Here is a 20,023-nt window from a genome sequence, read left to right on the forward strand (position 1 = left end):
AGGCATACACTGGTAATCTGCATTGCAGATCAAATCCGGCAGGGGTAGAGCACGATGGTACCGTTATGGGTAGCAATGTTTCGTTGCCTCAACTACTACGCGTCCCTAGGCTCTACCAACGTAGGAAAAGCTGGGTGATCGTCTATAAGTGTTCGGCTGCTGATGCGCGCTATGCAGTACAATGTGCTGCAGCGCCTAACTCCCAACAGCAGTTTCCAGTGCACGCAATATTAAATTCAAAGCTGAGCCAGCTAGTGACTTACAGCTGCCTGCTAGTGGTAAGTTGTGCTAACAATCATAATCATGCCTGCAGTGATGCATTTTTAGAAGTTCGTGCACGTCGTCCATATTTTCTCCATCATGGTCAACATTTAAATGAATTAACAAAGATATATACAATTAGGGCATATCTTCGCAGCACCCCATTATTTCCAAGTGGGCAATGCAGCAGCCTTCGAAGCGGCTTACATCATAAATAATTTACGATATGACAGTGTTCACGAGGCCATCTATACACACATTCAGGCAAAAAAGGTCGTAGTCACCATTGCCTCCGATTGATTCAAAATATCATTATCAACATCATGATCATCATCACGCCAACAGCATCAATAATGCAGTAACCGTCATGACCACTGTCATTTGACAACATGAAGGCTGACCTTCCGCTGGAATGGCGTAACCCTGAATTAAGCTGTTCCCGGACAATGACAATTACTTCTGCCCGGACACGTTTGCACATTTGTTGGACCGTTTTGACAGACGATTAGTACACGACGCGTATTCTAATTTCGTAAGCAAACAGGATTTTTTGCAAGAAAGAAGAGCGGTAATGGCAAAAATTTTACGACCAACAGAGAAAACAACAGCTATTAGCGTAAGGGGACTTCCTCCGCCGTCTGTGTTTGATTCGCATGGAAGCTGGGTAAGCCTGGGGGCCGCTGGGTATAGCGCTAAAAATCAAGATGACATCACAGTACGATTGGGAAACGCAAACCCGTCTCACTTTGCTTCTTCGTTAGCGAAAATGCGCTCACTTTATAAGAAACTAAGTGGGCCTGTTTTCCTCGTCTCTACTGTGATCGACCCTGGCAGGAAAAGGCTATTCCGCTGATCCTGTGAGTCGTCAGCGCGACTATCGGGCGTGTGGATCTTAGTCATCTTCCTATTTTGCCTTTCCGACTGACTTCAGGGTTTCTAAAGGCCTTCGACGACTGTCTCTACTTGAACCGTGTGAGTTTCGTTGCCGAACAGGAGCAAAATGCAAAAAAGACAGTGAGAGTACTGTTGTCTCCCCTTTGTCCTTGACAAAAAACGCAGGAAGGGCGTGGGAAACATGAACGATACAGCAAGCTAAGTGCAAAACGGGACAAAGGCACGGCGATACGATGCAAAGAGCCGCGATATTTTGTATACGAAACAAGCAGTATTTTATTAAATAGATAAATGAACAAGAATTAAGTAGCAAATATCAATGAGTTTGAGCTTAGACGTACAGCACCGTCGACAAGTTGAAAAGTTATGAGCTAACAAAGAAAAACGCGATGTAGTATTGGTGACGAAGCTGATGATCGCTCATTAAGATCAATGTTATTTGTACGTGACATACCGAGTGAAGCTGTTACGTTATTGACCCATTTGTATGAATGGCAGAGTCGTATTTTGAGATAAAAGGGACGATGCTCCGTAAATATTTGAGACCGATCTAAATACTAGCAAAAAGTAATAAGGTAAATAAAGTGAAAATGGCCCGTTTTAATCCACAGTATAGGGCCTGTCGATAGTTCTGTAAGACGTTGCCTTTCGGATATAGTCTCTCATCATATCCCTTAAGATTTAATGATCCGAAAATACCTTGCCTGTTCATGGTTCTGGAAAAACTATGCGGTTTAGAATAAGTTTGATGGCTGTCGACTCACGACAACTTCAGGGCAACTCCATGCTAGGGTTTATTAAAATTATTTTGTCTGCTTATGAAAAGTCTGGACGGCTTTTTGATTAGCCTTTCGAGAAGCCCGTTTAAAATCTTTTTTTTCATGTTTTTTTTTTTTTGATTTCATTGATCACGTTATCTATCTGGATAACCTTTTGCGTCTCTGTCAACCGAAATCATTAAAATCTTGGCAGACGTAAGCAACGCCTATGAGGGCGGAAGGGGCTGACGCAAACCAAAAAAAAAGACGGACATCGCTCCGAACGACTCGTTCGAAACGGCAACCCCGCTAACAGTTATTACCTACTTCAATTTTCCTTGGCAGTTGCGTGCTGTAACGAAATTAATTAGCTTCTAAATGAATCGAACGGCTTTGAATGCACAAGCGAGACGTTAATATGCCTATTATTACTGTAGCTATAAAAACCAATGTTCTGACAGATGATTACAACAGTATGAATTGCGGAGTGCAGTTTGCGATTTTAAATTCGATACAAAACCCGAACTAATCATTAGTCTGAATTTATCATAGTGAAGGAAAACAAGCTTTCAACAGACTCACTTGACATGGGGTCCTTGCGAACGGGCGAACACCGAGGCTAGTGTAAACCAGACGAGACATAGAAGTCGATTTTTTTCCGAACTGTTCCTTTGCCGAGACTGAGCGAGGTGATTCAGTATATATGAGAAGATAATAAAGACTGCGAGTATAGCCGCGACGCAAGCCCACAGTTGCCAGGAGAAGACCCGTACAAAGAAGAAGGATAGCGATGGCCGGCCTACAACAACAGGTGCAAAGCGGAAAATCCAAAAAATATGGTTTCAGGCTATGCGAAATGACTGTGTAAAACCTATAGAGCCGCATGGAGCTTTTTGTCTCTAGCGATACACGCTTGTTAGTATGTTTATTCCCCCTAGTAGATAACGATAGAGTTGAGTCAGGAAGCGTTCAAAAGCTGGAAAAAAACAGTGTGAACAAGTGGATTTTGAATATTATCCGATTTCTAGAAATCGTCAAATAACAATAAAACACGTAGTTTACTTATAAATTCAGACCATACAAACTTCTCTTTTTTCTTTCCTAAACCTAGTTCCTCTCTTGTTCAGCCCTGTGAGCAAAGTTAAATAGCAAAGTTTGTAGCGAATGCGTATGAAAATTGCCGTAGAGCTTATGAAAAGAGATTGCTTAGTATTTAGAATATTTCTTATTTGTTCAATCGTAGTTTCCGACACATGCATGTGGCATGCACACCCCTTCTGCATTAGTTGCGTAGAAAGTTAAAGTAATGAAGTTTTAACAGGGGCGGTTGGACAAGAGTCATATTCAAGATTCGCTACCCTGTACTACAACATTTTCTCTTAGTTAGCAAGCTGTTAGATGACATGCAAAGGCTATTAAGTTCCCATTCTGTTGTAACGAGACTTCAACTTATTATTCATTATGCCACTATCTTTGTTACGGAACTTCGTTAGCTATGGCGTATAAGGTGCGCTAATATCTGACTTCGGCATGCTATATATATACAATATATCAGACGTACTAGGTTGAAGCATAGATGAATTGTCTCTGTTGAACATATTCGGAGAAATTACATCGAACATAATACTGATAGACTGGTGAAAAATTAAAGAAATGCTTTGTATCGCCTTATCCATTCAGCTTACAAATCGCAGCATAATATACCTGCGGGGGTGGTTCGGCCCATTACAACGGCTAGGTCATCAACGAAGAAAGGTTGGGTACACTCGACGGCTTCTTGACGTTCCGCTGTTAATGCCATGTCAGATACGGCAATTTCTACCTTCTGCAAATCATCAGATAGAAATTAAATAACAAAATAAAATTTAGCAGTTCGATGACTTTACGAAAAATACCGTTATTGATGTATCAAGCTTCTTTGTTTTATTAATATACGCCATGAGACAAGCAAATCAGTAGTTAAAAAATTCTCAGTGTTAGTGTAGGGGTATGTTCTTTATTCCATTTTAGAGATTTTCATGAATTCGATTTTCATGAATTAGACGTATGTATTTATAACGATTACCAAACAAAACCGTAGTTGTATAAGTAAAAAAAAATAAATAAATTATGCCCTTTAACGTTGTCAAGTGTGAGAAATCATAAGCCTTTATGGGGCGCTCATCTATCTATTCGATACTGCCAACATTCGTTTTGCGTTCAAAGTTGATCGTTACTGCTACATCTGCGGACGATCCATTGAAAGTGATTGCACACAGTGAAAAATACACATTTAAGACAATCGATGCCTTCTGGCGATGCAGTTTCTTATAGCTTTAGCAGTTCGGAGATTGAAATTACTTTTCTACTATCTTCTTAAAGGATGGCTGAATGTCGTCCTTAGCACGCTTTCGTCCTGGTTGGCTGGCGTAGTCGTACCAGGCACAGTTGTGTCGTGTTCGCTCTTCGAATCCTTGAGCTGTCTTGATGACACTGCAGGGGGTAGCAGCAACAGTAGTGCCATGAAAACGTATTTACCCTATAGCTAATGTTTGACAGAGGCCGTGCTGTGGTTTTCGTACGTAGTCACACCTGGTACGACAGTCAATTGGTTACTTTTGATTTTGGCGGGTTGGTCTGCAATCATCGTTTGCGACACTTTCGAGTTTCACTGCAGCCGGAAGTCTTGGGCTCCTTGCACTAGCTACGATAACAGAGAAGGGAAAAGGGGTCAAAGCCTCGATAGCAGTATATCCTCAAGCGACCCACAAGAAGTACACTACTTTGGGCAAAGGTCGACGGCAAACGAATAGCTATAGCTTCAATACTACTGATACTAGTTCTCTTTGCAGTTTATTACTACGCCAGCGACGCCAAGTTGGGTAGGAGCTTGCTGTCTGGCCAACGCTGGATCGGATAAGCGGAACAGAGCTGGTAGGCGAGTGCCGTCGAGTACGCACGACAATGGAGCAACGAAGACGAGAGTAAAGTACACAAGACAAAAACGCAAAAGCCGTTCTAAAGGGCAAGAAAGCAGCTTTAGGCTCAGGCCCAAGCAATGCAAGCAACAGGCCAGCAACCAGGATGCACGAGTACCCACTACGGATTGAGCTTCAGCTGAGGCAGGAAGGGCTGGTTGTACGACCCACCCAGGCTGGCCCACCACCGCCGCCACCTGACGTTATGGGAAACGAATATCTGTTGCCCTGGATACAGCCACTACCGGGCCAGCGTCCTAGCAGCACATAGCAAACAGCCTGCTTGTCAACTTCGTAGGATTTGCTCTTGGTTAGCTGATGAAGCCGCGAAAGAACTCGGAGCCACAAGCTTTCGAGGACTGTCTTGCTCAGCACCGGATGCTAGCTCACCGTATCGTTGCTGTTGCACCTTGCTCCGCGTTCTGCACTGGGAGCCTCGTCCCCAGTAATACACAATACGTCGTCCCATACGAACGCATTCTGCTACTAAAGGCTACCGTGGCTAGTGACCAGCGTCGTAGCAAGCGTAGAATACGTCTGGCCCAAGTCGGGAACAAAATTAACGCATTCAACATCATGTAGCCACGTAGATGATGAGTAGTTATTGACTACTATCTTCTCTGACTGGACATGGTGGGTATGCTATATTTTCGTGCGTGTTTCTTAGACGATAGGAATTGACTGTGCGTTATTTATACCGTTAATATTCGTATGTGGGACGAGACGCTAATACAATTAAATAGGACGTAAACGGAAACCAGTATTGTACTCCCGTCAGGTTTCTTGTTTAAGTTCAGTTACTTTTTTAAGAGTCATTTTATTATATATATGTTGAAGACATATTTGACATAAATTATTAAGCCTCCGAGATTTTTTAGATTACAGTTTCAATTTTGTATGTATATGTTGTGTGAAACAAAGGGTATTTATTTTTATTAAAACAAATCCGAATAATGACGTTTCCGGCCTAAATCGTGGAAATATGTAAAAATCAATTAGTGGAACATAATAGATGCATATGGGTACGAGCTCTGCAGTCGTTTTGTATGTATAGTGAATTTTGTTAGGCTGAATTGAATTAGACGATGCTACTTTTCTGTGGACTAAGAAAACAAGGCGAGAGATCCTGTGCCTGTACAGAGAGCGGCCAGGGCCGCAACAGCGGTCACAACGTTTTTGGCTGACGCGGAGTTAGTGTATACTGTTAGTCCGTGGGTATGTTTTGCCAATTTCATTGTCTGCAGACATATTTTGAAAGTAGGCCATCTACCATTTCAGAATCCAGCTCTGGAGTCGGCTTGGGACAACTCGAAGTGCACCTCGCGTATCTTTCCCGTTACTTAACCTTTTTTAGCACGCCGTATCCAGAGGCCCCTTTCTCGCATTTGCCTGAGAAGATGCAGCTCATCTGCAGCTTGCGAGCACTCAAGTCAACATTCTTTCAACATGCCCTCTACAGGCGGAACGTGGCACGTAGCAAAAGCGGCCGTTGCAAACGGACGCGTTGACTCAAACAGATTACGGCGATATTTCTCCTTGAAATATGAGTTCTGTCCGTGAAATACACGGCAACGGTGGCTGCAAACCTTGCTGTTTAGATCAGCAGAGGCATCACTCGTCAAGGCGGGTTCTAGAGGTGCATGTAACGTACGGGGCGACTGTGTACTCCTACATGATAAGCTAACCCGATCTATGGTCGAATCGAAGTAAACTCTTTTGAAAGTTCGCGAATACCTACAAAATATGGACCACAGTTGCCACGATAGGGCTCGTTGTTTCCGGGTTATTCATAGCGATATTATTATTCGAAGCTGTTCAAATTCTTGCAATTGCAATGTACAAATCTTGATTTTAGCTCTTCCGTAATAGACGGATGTTTGCGCTGTCTCAAAGATTATTGACAAATTACCAGCTGTTCTTTAAAGTGGTACGTTTTGCGCATATATTGGGCAGCGCAGCACAGCTGCAAGTACTGGTATAAACGGGTCTTTTGCTTGACAAACACCTAATAGACCTACATGCGGCGTTTCACCCGCGAAGTATTTGACACGGCACACAAACTGACGTTATTGAGCTTTGCAAATCAAAACCTAGGCAAGGAATTTGCCTAGCTAGATGATATATGAAAGCGACAAAATAATAGCTGATTTCTTTATTTGGTAGTGTTTGTACATCAATTTAGAGAAGAAAATGTATATTGTTCATTCATCTTCATGCTCAGCCAGTTCGTTCGAGTTCTTCGCAAATCGCTTTGAAAGCCTTTCCTTTACGTAACCGCTCTGGTGCCCCGCCCCATCAAAAATTTCAAATGCTGGAAAATATCCGGGGTTGGATGCAAATTGCTGTACGACATATAGTAGATAGGTAAGCCGTTACGCGTATACTGAAGCTTGAAGATTTTTTCTGTCTCAGCTTGCTAGTTTACTTCACATAAAATTATCATGAGTAGGCATCTTTAAATAGCCGAATTTTTTTTTTTGTAAAGTTTGACAAAAGAATATATGTGTGAAGCATACCTCTACCTTTGGTAAAATAAGGTTTTGGAAATACCGGTTTACTTACCTTGTTGATCACCTCAGCCATGAGTCCACTCCAAGTTCCATTTTCAGATCGGCGTCCATAATCGCGTTGACGTACGACCTGGATCTTGTATGCGAAGGGGACGACGTTGGATAGAGCCTCAAGAAAATCGGGCACGAAGCCAGAGAATTCGCCGTCTGTTTGTCTCTGTATGAGGTACGGCGAATTCTAAATAAAAACGAAGTAGAAGAACAAAACACAGAATAAACAAAGACAGGAAAGACATACACGTGGTAAATACTAGCACTGTTTGTGAGCTGGCCGCGCACTTCTTCGGCGCAGTAAACCTTTCCTTAACCATCCCGTTAGATTACTTGTACGGAAGAATGCAACCCAGGCGAGCAGATAGTTCGAAGTTTCTCGGCCGGCCGAAAAAGGGCGATGACAGGGCGATACTTGATTAAGTTGCGACAGAGGGATCCAGAGAAGGCCGTTGCCTGCAGGAGCCCTGCGGCAATCCTCCAGCCTCGAATCCCTCAAACAACCTGGCCTTTCCCTTTCTTATATAGCTCGGTACAATCAAGTAGCCCATCCCCCATTACCGTACCTCAAACGACGCCTAAACAACCAACCAGCTATCTCATGATGCAGCAGCAGCTGCAACAAATTGCTAGATACCTTCTATTGCCCTGGCCTCTTTCGTCCTGCATTACTCCCCACCCACGTATGCAATGCTTAGCGTGCTGTGCAACCTTGTAGCACGCACGAGACACTGGGCTTATCGGTCAGTCGCTGACTTGGAGTAATAACAAAAATCTAGCAAGACAAACCGTAAGGTTGCCTATGACCCGTCTCTTCTTCCCAAACATAGGAAAAAAATGTTGTACTATCTGCTTAGCTGTCCCAAACACATTAAAAATATGACTCATATCTGGGGTGCAAGGATGGAAACATTGATAGCAGCAGCTCTGATGCTATGACGTAGAAACAGTAACTTGTGGCATCTGTTTTACCTGGGCGGCCGGATGCTCTAGTGCGTGATCAATACAAATGAACAAAATTCGCAACACAACATCGATTCCATGTGACAGATTTTACTCATATTCTACTCCCACTGTTATAGCGTGAAACACATTAAGATTCTAGGTAATCTGTTAGGCTTGTGCGATTTTTTAGAGTGGGGCTATGAATCGCTTTACCAGCGGGTGTGTTGCCCCTCTCTGTCTAGCGCTGGCCGATTCCGGGGACGAGGCCTCGGCAGCTGGAAGGCAGATGCATAAGAATGGCTCTCGATTTTGTGCCCCTGTTCCCATCAATACGTTGCGCTCTGCTGGTACTAGCGGTATAAATGTATGCGTATGTTTGGCGCGGCCGACCGGCCGAGATGAGAGTCGAAACGGGCAAGCGAAAAAGCACGCAGGCTACATTAGTTTACTGCTCTGTCTTTCAGGTCCAACTTGAATATGCAAGGAACCGTTAAATAACCTAAATCGGCTTCCTGCAGCGCATTGTTGCCTTAGTTGAGGCGGCGGGTTGTTAGCTTGTACCATTAGAAACGCTCACAGCAACTAGTCTTCTCGCAGAGTAAGTCTGCTTGCCTCTCGCCATCTCCTTTGAGCAGTTCATAGATGAATCGACAAGTCACTCGGGCAAGTCACGGTTCGCTTCCACCAGCTTTTCGTCACGATTTCTTCTGTCTGATTTTGCTTCTCTTTGTCTCGTGCCCTGCTTATTTGCATCGATCTTTATATTGAGTTTCATTGCGATAAGCTTATTCTTTCCGCGATCTTTGCAAGGATCGTAAAAAGATGATTCCAACACGTCTGAAACGTTCGAAAATCTAGAGAATATTACACGCACTGTGATACTTGACAGTTTAATCGCGGTGGAAACGATGATGTTATTGACTGATAAAAAATTTAAGCTAACCTACTACATTGAATTCCTAAGTGCTTGTATCGATTGGTTCGTTTTTTTTCCCTGTATGCTACACAAAATGTTTCTATCAATATATCGGTCAGTATATCAGTAAACTACATTATAGCGTAAACACAATCATTAGCTCACCAAGACACTACCGACGCTGAGCTCCTTAGCTGGAGTAATAGCTCCGGGTGCCTTAATCTGAGGGAGTGCTTCAGGCTTGTCAGCAAGCATGAGTCCTTTTTTAGCGGTCCATGTACCCAGACGAACGTGGCCCTTGTGGGAGCCTTGGATTACTGTGATAGTAGGTTGTACACGTTCACCGTTGTCATGGAACTCGACAGGACCTGATTGTCCCTGTGGGATCTTAATTTGCTTTATAAACGCTGCCAGAATGTCACCATACTCGAAAAAACGCGACTGGTCCATACAGTCGAGTCCCTTCGTGCCATTAAAGTAGACAGAGCCGGGATGGTGACGGAGGTTGCGGTCGAGAAGGCGAGGATTGTCCTTGAGGACACGGTCGAAGCCAGTAAGCAGCGCAGTAACTGCGTCCAGAAATAAGTATGACTGAGTGCCTTGGTTGTGAAATAGGGATCTGCAATTTTAATGACAGGAACAAATACAACAAATGAACACTATATGCATATAATCGGCTATAAGGAAATGCGGCTAGCAGAAATTCAGTATCGCAGCGTCCTTTTTCGACGTCACGGCAAAAAATGCCTTCTAGTTCGCATAGGCAGAAGTGTTTTTTCTTTGTTTTGCAATGGCTTGCTACAGTTTTGGGGCAACTAGCCACTTGCATTTACCGAAAAAGTACGGACAGACCACATTCGAATCCTTTCTCCCACGACACTTGTGGCTAGTGACAGGCCCTCTAGCCTAGCTGGTTATAAACGACGGCAAATCAAGTAACGGTTTCCAACCAATCAGAAAAGTCAGTTTTAAGGGATAAATTCTGCACCACCCATCGTGTTTCCGGTTCCGCCCGGAACAAGATATAAACAGCGCCCTTAGAACGTCTCTAGAGAACGCTTCTTCTTCAGTCGGTTTATATCAGCTCAATTTTCCAATACTCTCAAATCCTCGTAGACGACTGAGGTGGGTAAGTAATATGAGCAGCTAGGGAAGTTCCTTTCAAGAATCTCTTTCGCGAAGCTACCAAACCATCTTGTTCTCTAAATACATGCAAAATTTTGTCGGTCTTTATAGCAGGGTAAAAAATACCGTTTCTATAAAAAGGATTTTCGATTAGTCTTGTCAAAAAAAAGGTAGCCCCAAATTTCTTGTCTTTATCCAACCGTCATTGTAATGACTATGCGCAATTTGGTTTTATTTCTTTTCAAAATCCAGTGAATGTATTACAATTTAAGAAAACTTGACGTCCCATAAATTAGACATGCAAGACTGAAACTTACTAATGTTCCAATATCTACCTATGGCTAACACCTTCATAGTTATTCATCTGCCATCCAAGCTCTCTCGCCGTTCGTACACATAATATATGTACCATTATACCTTTGTGTTACGCTATTCTCGCATTCTCGACCGCATCCAGTTGAGCGCCATACTCACCGGTGCGATGACAGCTGCATCATCTGTTTGTGGAAGCGCGTGACATGCGGCAGCTCAGAGTCGACGAGCCGAAAGGCGGTCACGTTGAGGCTGCTCCCGGCATCGCGGAATCGGATGTACTGCCAGAAATCGTCCGAGACCTATGAATTGATACGCACAAGCAGAGTTAGCAATAGCATATCTATTCTTTGCGTCTCCTTTCTACGTACAATGGGCGAGGAGAGGCAAGTAGGGAGGAGAGGTCACCCGTTTGAATAACAGGAAGGAAGCCACTGACTCTAGTTCCAGTCCGACCTACAACGTGCCCTGGGAGTCTGGTTTAGAATAGAGAAGCCGTCGTTACGACTCTTTTTTTACCACAACTCAGGGGTTACGTGCAAAGATCAACGTTACCAGTCAAGCAGCGATGTAGAAATTTAACGCCGCTGAAAGCGGTAAGGGTCATAATGAGTTCGTGTTTATAAAAAAAAAACGAAACCAGTACTCAATCACCAGTAATGCTTGTCGTCTTTAAGATAAAAACGTCTCTTCCCGACTCTAAAACCGCCTTTTTCTCATCATAAACATATTTTAGAGTTCCTTTCGATGTCGCCCTCTTCGTGTGCCGCTAGTTGTCTAGCTGGATGGTCGGCCGTTCGTCCATCGTCAGCTGCTTTTTTCTTAGGACCCACATCTCTGGACTGTCCCAATGGTCGCAGAAAGCGATGGGTCTGGGCCGCAGTCGACGTGGTTTAACGGATGCTCAAAGTTCAACCGATGAAATTGGGCAGATTCGACAGACGAACGGACGGATTACCGAACGGGTAGGGGGCAAATATTGGGCGAAGCAGTGGCAGATCTCTCTGCTAGCCTGTTGAGTCAAAATGAGAGAACTGGACCGACGGACGAAAGCAGGAAGAACTTTTTTATTAACCTTAGAGCGTTGTTTTTTAATGGTAAAAAAACAACGCTCTAAGATTTTTTAGGCAAGTGGGGTCTCGCTCACTTCGTTGTTGATGTTACCTGGTGGCATTGTAGTCGTCTGCGTGATGCGCAGGATACAAGGGATCGACTTACCGGATTGGCGAGGATGAACTGGGTGTTGAGGTTCTTGAAGCTCTTGACTTCCCTGATCATTCCAGATAGCACTGTCTTAGCCAAGCTCGGCCGGTTAACATTGAGTACAATCTTTTCGATCTTTTCCGGCTTTAATCGGCCCAGCGAAGACAGCTCCAGAACAGCGTCACTTGCCTCGGCCTCATTGTTTACTTTCTTCGCGATCGAAATTTTCACACCAGAGTTCTGGATTGCCTCTGAAAGCCCAAGGCACCAAGCATAGGCCAAAGGTGAAAAATTAGTACACCATGAAGCTGCTAAGAATAATCTAAATTGTTCGTTGAATAGTTTGACAGTTTTTATCTAATGACTCATACAAATATGTGGCTTTTACGCACGAAGCTACAGAGGCAAACACGAATATACATTGAGTTAATGTCAGTATGTAAGTGTTCGCTAGGTCTAGCCGGAATATATTCTACGAGGAAGACTTACTACTAGCACTTATATATTGTACTGTGTACAATACTATGATTATTAAACATTAACTTATGTCTTTATGCACTCTTTTACCCAAATGCCAATTTTCTCTCATGATGTCCTAAGCCGTCACTGCTGTGTTTTATTGTAATAAAAGCCTTGTCTTTACTAGCGCTCACGACCCTTAGGACTGAAACTTGATAGCGTTTCTTTCTGCCCTGCTGTGTTCGATCAGAGTTGTGGTCTATATCATAGTAAAATGAACCGTTTATGATTGGGTTAACCAGGAACGCAGGCCAAAAAATGGCTCCCCACTATTTCCGAAACTTGGTGAAGTCTCGGATGCATCGATATACCTGCATTTTATTGTATCAAAGCTTTTGAGCGGGCCTTATATATTTACTCCATTTTGGGAGAATCGAGACCTGCGGCAAATTTCTAATTTGAGCCCTAAAAGTCCCTCTATGAACGATCATTCACAGTCATCTTTAATGCTATACTTACCTTTTACCAACCCGAACTAAGACTGTTACTTGTTACTCTTTGTTCACGCTTTATTCAAGTTCATGTTATTTGCTGCTAAAGAATTCCTTAAGAAAAGGGTAATCATAAAGGGCCGTAAAATTTGGTATGCACTGTGTGTTTGAAGCAGGGTCATCGATAATTATTAGCCGCCATTTAAAATATTTCCCAAGGATTGAAAATTCATTAATTAGGTTTATTTCTATAATTAAATCTTCGGTAATCTGTATAACTTCAAAGAAGCGAGCACTGACTTAAATTTTATACATAAAAGTTCGAAGTGTCAAATAGAGCATCAGGGTGGAAATTATATGAGCGTCAATTGGGGTGTCTTTCGCCGCTATCAATTTCAACAGGCACTCTCGGTACCTTTCTGATATGTGCCAGATCAGGCTTATACAGTTTAGAAGAACGGGCCTACTTGTGCCGTTATGTAACTAGTGCTATTGGCCGTGTGCTCAATAGTGTAATAAGATGCAGTTAAAATTGAATAGAGTCATTTGCTGGCGTAGCCGTCAGGCCTAGGCTCTCGAACAAGACCTAGTAGGACTTAGCGATTGTAAATGAAAATGTTTTCATGGGCCTGGGAAGCGGCTGCTCGTGGCGGCGGGGACCAGTAACGAAACCTACGCGAGCCTGCAGCGATGGCTTCTTAGTTTAGGGTCTATATGGTGCCACGTTTTCGTACATGTTCCATCATTTGCGGCTGCCGCCACGCTCCCTTTCTTAGGTAAGTAAATTAACCCTTTATAGAATTAGGTTCTCTGTAAAAGCGTGGTTGAATGATTTATGTTGGAACATTCTATGCAAAAGACTGACGCTACGCAATCAACAGTTACGTATACGTAACTTTCACTACATGCGCTATAATAAAAATATTAATAGGGATAGTATTACTAAAGCGACGCTAACAGTCTTAATAATTCTATTTGTCACCCCTTAATTTTACAGTTCCTTTAACAATACAGCCATTCAAATACGTCTATTTTAGCACATGGTGGACAAAAACAATGACGACATATGATCATTTGCAGCTTTGTTTTACTTGTTTATTTCATTCTGCATGGCTTCTTCTGTATGAGAACTGTTTTCTGCAATTCAATTTAAGACCGTCCCTCAAAAATGCGGGCTTTCTCCAGTAAGTTCTCAATTAAAACAGCTAGAGACTTGGTCTTACCGTCGTAAGCACATCAGCGTCGCTGATGATCATGATTTTTTTTGTCCAGAGAGCATGAACTTGGTTCCACATATTTTAGCAAATCGTACGCATATAAATGCGCTACCAGTATAGCATAATAAGGCACAAATGCTATACATCATACACTACTGATTGTGAGCGCACCGATGCGCAAAATGGGAATACATATGATTCTATTCAGCGCGTTGAAGAAGAATAGGACAGTTATAACTATTTCACAGTTATTCCTTTGTGCAAAAAGTGCTGCAAGCGACCGAACCCCACTCCATTGGCCTTGTTAAGAGACGATACGGTCTCTCAAAGATAATCTCCTAACCCGAAGCTATTGTATATACTTTCCGGTTCATGCTGACAAAGATATCCTACTAGGACGCACTTGTCCTAGCTGCGTCCGACAGAAAAGAAAAAGATCGTTTGGTCTGTCGATAGAATTGTCCCGCTGCTGTGCCTACTCCATTTACATGCGCATTAACATGGTCCGATTTTTCACTTTTCATGTAACTTAGAGTAGATACCAAAACACCAATAAGTGACACCAAGCCATATTTTCTAATGTGCTGTGATGAATGTGTATTGACAACTGTTTACTGTGTAGTGTGTTGATCACTTGCTTGTATCTCTGCATCTTCAGTGTACAGTAATATACAAACCGAAACCAAAACACCCCCATTTTTGGCGCCTGGAAGGTTCCCTTTCTGTTTCAATCATGTGCTCTTCAAATTGATTGCGAATTCTTTTTTGACGCAACTTTTGTTTCATGGCCAAACCATCAGGACGGGTCACTATTAATCTCCGAGAACGATACGGCTCGTTTTATACTATTGTCGTTTAACTATATAGGGTTAGAGCGGATTAACGCGAATAAACACTTCTAAACGAAACCATTATCAGAACACTCACTTCCTAAAGAATTAACACGGCTTTTTACGAGTACACTGGTCGGGTAGTATACACCTCTTCCAAAACAATAGCCAAGGTGCACTTCAAAGAAATTTAATATACCCAGGTATACGTAAAGTTCACACAAGTTCTTCGACACGGCTGGCGGTTTTTCTGCTTCTCCAGAAGGTCTGGTCGCGTTTGGCCGTCTATCAAGAAGACTGGCGCCTCAGTTCGGTGCACGTTCATAATAAGCTTTGAAGAACGAACGAATAATCGATAAGCTTTGCTATCGATGATTTGTGGGCTATCGTAAATCTGGCTGTACCGCCCTAAACGCATACGAAGACCCTTAGCCAAATACGTTTGGACATGTCCGGTTCGCAACGATTCAGGCAATGTCAGACACTTGTCCTAAAGTTCGTACACGTAATCAATAGTACCAATATTTTTTGCTGTGAAGGAGCACAACTTCCTACAGTCTAGTAGAGAGTTACTCCATTGCTGGCTGGGGTCGCGCTAGTCTTGACACTTAAAGTCAAGTTCGGCAAGGATAACGCTGGACCTTGCAAATTGAATCGTTCCATCTTGTTGCATTTATCCAAGTTAGCACCAAGAGAATACTTTGTGGCTCATAGAAAAAGACTATATATAATAAATGTAGGATACTATTCGTTTTCTTAAGAATATTGAAATAGAAGATTCTTCGTTAAATATTGTAGGTATAAAATGATGCTGACAAGAGCCATATCGGTTGGTCCATTGATGGAATGTTATTGAATAAAAGTGCTGCTATCACCATCAAATTTCCGCCAATAGAAGCATACCTAGAATATCGGGGGAGGCAGAGTCGTCAAAGATGTAGGCCACCTGTGACCATCTGTAGCGGCGCAACAGCGATGCGGTGGCGTCTGCTAGCGACACTTGCGTCGAGATAGCGTACTCGCTTCGAGAGAAGCTCCGTGAAGCAAGTGACGTTGCCAACGGGATGTGAAAGTGCGATGAATACGAGGTGAGCATCTCCCGTAGTGCAGGTGCGGAATCAGGAGCTACGACGAATGCGAGGACACCTTCGCGCATCATCGCACACACTGCAAGTAAACGAAAAAGGGAATATAAAAAACAATTACTGCTAGCAAAGTTATAATAGATTGAAACACAATAGCTTTATTAATTTTCACATGTCATCTTTACCCTACTCCTCTTTGTCTAAGAAGGACAACAGTTGTGAGCGAAATAGCAACATTCAAATAACCGGTACCATGTTATTTTTTGTCGTGACAGTGATAAGGCTGTATCCACTTTTTCATATAGAAAATGGACGTTATTGAAGAAAAATAATTCAATGCGCATTATATTTCAACAGTTTCTATAACTTACGTTCACGCGTAGCTTGTGCGCCAATCTAGGATGGGAAGCAATATATCAAGATAGAGCTACCAGCATGGAAGCTTTCGAATACGTACGTCTACATGTTTACGCTATTCGTGTTCCGCTTTGCCTAACCTAATCACTGATCGCCAATCCCACCTGTGACCTGACCGAAGCGAATAGATTTGGATTTGTGATGTCAGCCTGCGCGTCAGGAGGATGGCCGTTTTAAATTGACCGCTGCTGGTCGAGCTGTGTGGTCTTCTTGCAGAAACGTTGGCTTGGTACTCTGTATGGTTTGTTTTATTGGTCAATAAGGGTGATCGGTTGATACTGCTACTCCTTGGTCAACTCTTCTTCGATTTTTGAGGAAAGTAGACTTTAATTGAGGGTACGGAAGGCAAACGACAAAGAATAGAGTGTAAGTGGAATAATAAAGACCCACAGTAATGCGAATTTGAGGCGACTGCCGACTGAGGGTCTACAAGAGGTTTTCCTTGGGTAGCCTTGACCTGCTTAAGGCTTTCAATTTAAAACTTATTTTCTATTCCTTCCAGCGTCTGCAATGCCGGTGCCGTCGCCCGCCTGTGTACAACAGCAGCTGGATGAAAAGAGTAATCGGAATGAGTCTTCTTGGCCATTTATTTTTCCGGACGATGAAGAGGAATCGAGCTGGGCATAGTGGCTTAGTTCGGAGACTTTTTTGCTCTGATTTCTTCTTGTCTCTGATCTCCCAAGCCACAAACAGTCAGTTTGACCTGTGCTTTTCCAAACATTCATTGAAATATTGGAATTGCATCATCGACTTCTACCTTCATCTTTCGAGCCTTCAAACCGGCCGCCCGTTTGAGCCTGCGTTGAAGTCGAAAAGGACGGGCAGCAGAGCTAAACGATCGAAGCTAGATCGGAGGACAAGACCCGGTTCGAAAAGCCAAACCGAACAATACGAAGCAGGAGAGAAAGGTGAACATGAAATGGGTGAGGTAATGTTCAAGGAACACAAAGAAGAAATAATCCTTGATATTAACGTCGTCATGTTTCTCGGAGCCTAGGAGGCGGTCCAGACTGTTTCGGAGGCGTACAGTCTTTTTTGTGACGAATGTTAAGGTACATACGTTATTGCTACATTATGATAGTATTCCTCTGAAAAGTCTAACCTGAGTTTTGCTCTGCAATGAAAATATGACCCGATAAAACTAGACTGCTTAACAGGTGCACTAACGTATATTTCCATCGGGATTTAGTGTCAGCCTGACGGGTGCAATATTTCCTTTTGCTTTATGATATGAAAATGCGAGATGTGTTTACCGTTAACGGAAGAGAATTTCCACATGCTCAAGTCATCCGGGTTTGTGGCATGATATTAATGCGATCACTGTAAGAGATGATTGTTTGTAGGTGATACATTTACGAATACGGATGTGTAACAAACAAGGAACGCGCAAAAGAGATAGAATAGGCGACAGTTGCATATTCCAGCTAGAGTATTTGCCGTCAAGAAGTATTGGAAGTAATTACTGGTATCCGTGAGTGTTCCTAGCCTGTGTGAATTATCAATAAAGATGCTATCAAGGAGAGCGAATGTGTGATGTCCGGCCATGCAGGTTCCTCCATAGAGACATGTTTGTGCGTTTGTTAACAAATTAAACATACTGATGCGTAAATTTTGCCTGGCGTCAAATGAAAGCTGTTTAGTGACGCTCTGGTAATAGTCACTGCTAGAGAGAGACTGCTTGACTAGTTGTGTATCGGGGAAGAAACGTACCGCAATGCCGGTGGCGTCGGTTTGTTCATTCGTTTTATAGGGCATATCGCGGATCCGCGTAGCAGACTACTCACATATACACACTCGGCTATAATACATACCGCTGAAATGTCTTGTCGGCCGCTGTCAACGTTGTTGGTTACTCTGTGGGCCAACATTAGCTAGAGACCGTGCCACATCGAGCTGAATATTAGCTGGAATGCTCACACTAATTATACTGGGTTGGCTTCATTAGGAATGTTACGAACAGTTGAGTTGTACAAACGGTCAGATGTGCAACCAGTGTGCATTAGAATTTCCAGGCTCGTAACGAGAGTCCACGTGTTGCAACAAGGGGTCAAAGTGCGTCTGTTCAGGCAAAAAAACAGCGCTTACAGACGCTGTGCACGTGAATTTCATTGTCGAATATCTCTAGTACGGTTTCTATTATGCAGCTTTGCTATAGCCAGCAACAGTTGTTACGCGGCAATTCTGCCATATCGTTCCTTGTTGGCTTCGTTTGCGCTTACCCTGTATTGTTGGAAAATAAACGTAATTTGGCGCAACGAAATCAGTTACTTTCATACGTTGAATAAGTAGATCTTTTTTCTTCCCCTGACTTTTACATTAGCAACTCAAGCATCTATGACATATTGTCAAATATATGCCAAAACTACCGTCACAGCGTTAGAAACGTCTGTCTACACATCTAGTAAATCTTTACTGCTCTACCAGGAGCACTACATGAATATGGAGAAATCTTTTCGTGTAGAGAAACCTCTCAAAACTCGCATGCGATCCAAGCATTCTGGTCTCATATAGTACAAACGTTGGCAGGCTGTTTACTCTAACGGGAATAAAAAAAACCAATTATTTTTAAAACAAAATTATTATGGCGATAAACAGTGCGTGGTTTTTACAATTTGAGTAAAATCAGCTAATAGCTCTTCAGGCTAGCAAAAACCGGCTAGGCTAAACAAAACTTAGATTGTTATAGCCAGTTTCTATGCTTTTTTAGAAAAGTCCGGGAGAAATTTTGGGGTAAACCGGAATATGAGTAATGGATTTTTTATACAGGAGTTGACGGTCGTTGCGGAAAGAAAAATGTTAACTGCGGATTGAGCCGTCATATAAACTCTAGCGATTTGTCCTTAGTCGGTTTTTTGCATTTGTTGGAATCTTTACCCGTGTATTTTTTGTCACTGTTGGCCCGCTCTCTGTCCATAATTTGATTCCCTTAGAATTTTTTTGCATTTAGTGTATTTTAGCAACACTTCAATGAGCTTATACCCACTAATATAGAATGATTATTGAATTTATTAAAAATGATTTGCGTATTGAAGGATGATTTCTTAGAACTGGCTAGTGAAAGACGTAGGTCTTATATTAAAGGTTTCATTGAATGTGATCTTCGGGAACGATACGTCTAGCACAGGCTATAGATTGCGTTGGAAATATGGTATTTTGTTTAGATAAGACCTAGAAACAACTCTTCAATGCTCACTTCAGATCAGCCCTCCTGTATAGTTGACGTGATGGTTTTTATTGTACTGAAATTCAAATCGATTTGATCCACCTATTGAATAGAGTACAACGAGCATCAACTGCGCCGGTATAAGATTCATTAATTCCCGTTCACCTTCCAAGGGAAGATGTCTCTGCCTGGATGGATTTCGAATCCTACTCATTTCACACTTAGTTCCCAGATACGCGGGCCTTTCTATCCCGCGTCATATGGGCACACATATTGGCCCAGCGGTATCCGAACCATAGCTAAGAACCGCGTAACCATCCGTTGTAAATCGTTATTCGGTTCGATGGCACCACAGAAAGGATGAATTGTTTGTTGAGTTTTCCCAATACTCCGTTTTGCAATTATAGCGCATGATCATTTCCGTTCTGC

At 42.8% G+C, this 20,023-nt stretch overlaps 1 protein-coding gene and 1 long non-coding RNA gene across 2 annotated transcripts in view; one reads left to right on the forward strand and one right to left on the reverse strand.

Annotated features, from left to right (window-relative positions):
• Positions 1-20,023, reverse strand: part of LOC111267110 (glutamate receptor 1) — a 109,890-nt gene that overhangs the window by 13,157 nt on the left and 76,710 nt on the right. Inside the window, exons 3-9 of the mRNA XM_022845111.2 lie at positions 15,833-16,096; positions 11,948-12,183; positions 10,892-11,031; positions 9,458-9,911; positions 7,433-7,618; positions 3,618-3,738; positions 2,496-2,712 (exon numbers count right to left, since the gene is read on the reverse strand). Coding sequence (XP_022700846.1) covers positions 2,496-2,712; positions 3,618-3,738; positions 7,433-7,618; positions 9,458-9,911; positions 10,892-11,031; positions 11,948-12,183; positions 15,833-16,096 — 1,618 coding nt within the window. The remainder of the gene's footprint in view (positions 1-2,495; positions 2,713-3,617; positions 3,739-7,432; positions 7,619-9,457; positions 9,912-10,891; positions 11,032-11,947; positions 12,184-15,832; positions 16,097-20,023) is intronic.
• LOC111267111 (uncharacterized) lies at positions 16,255-17,953 on the forward strand. Its single transcript, XR_015313664.1, has 2 exons — positions 16,255-16,467; positions 16,934-17,953. It is a non-coding gene; the product is annotated as an uncharacterized LOC111267111 (long non-coding RNA).

The sequence above is a fragment of the Varroa jacobsoni genome, unplaced genomic scaffold, assembly GCF_002532875.2.
Source record: "Varroa jacobsoni isolate VJ856 unplaced genomic scaffold, vjacob_1.0 scaffold_1147, whole genome shotgun sequence".
In the NCBI taxonomy this organism is placed as follows: Eukaryota; Metazoa; Arthropoda; class Arachnida; order Mesostigmata; family Varroidae; genus Varroa; species Varroa jacobsoni.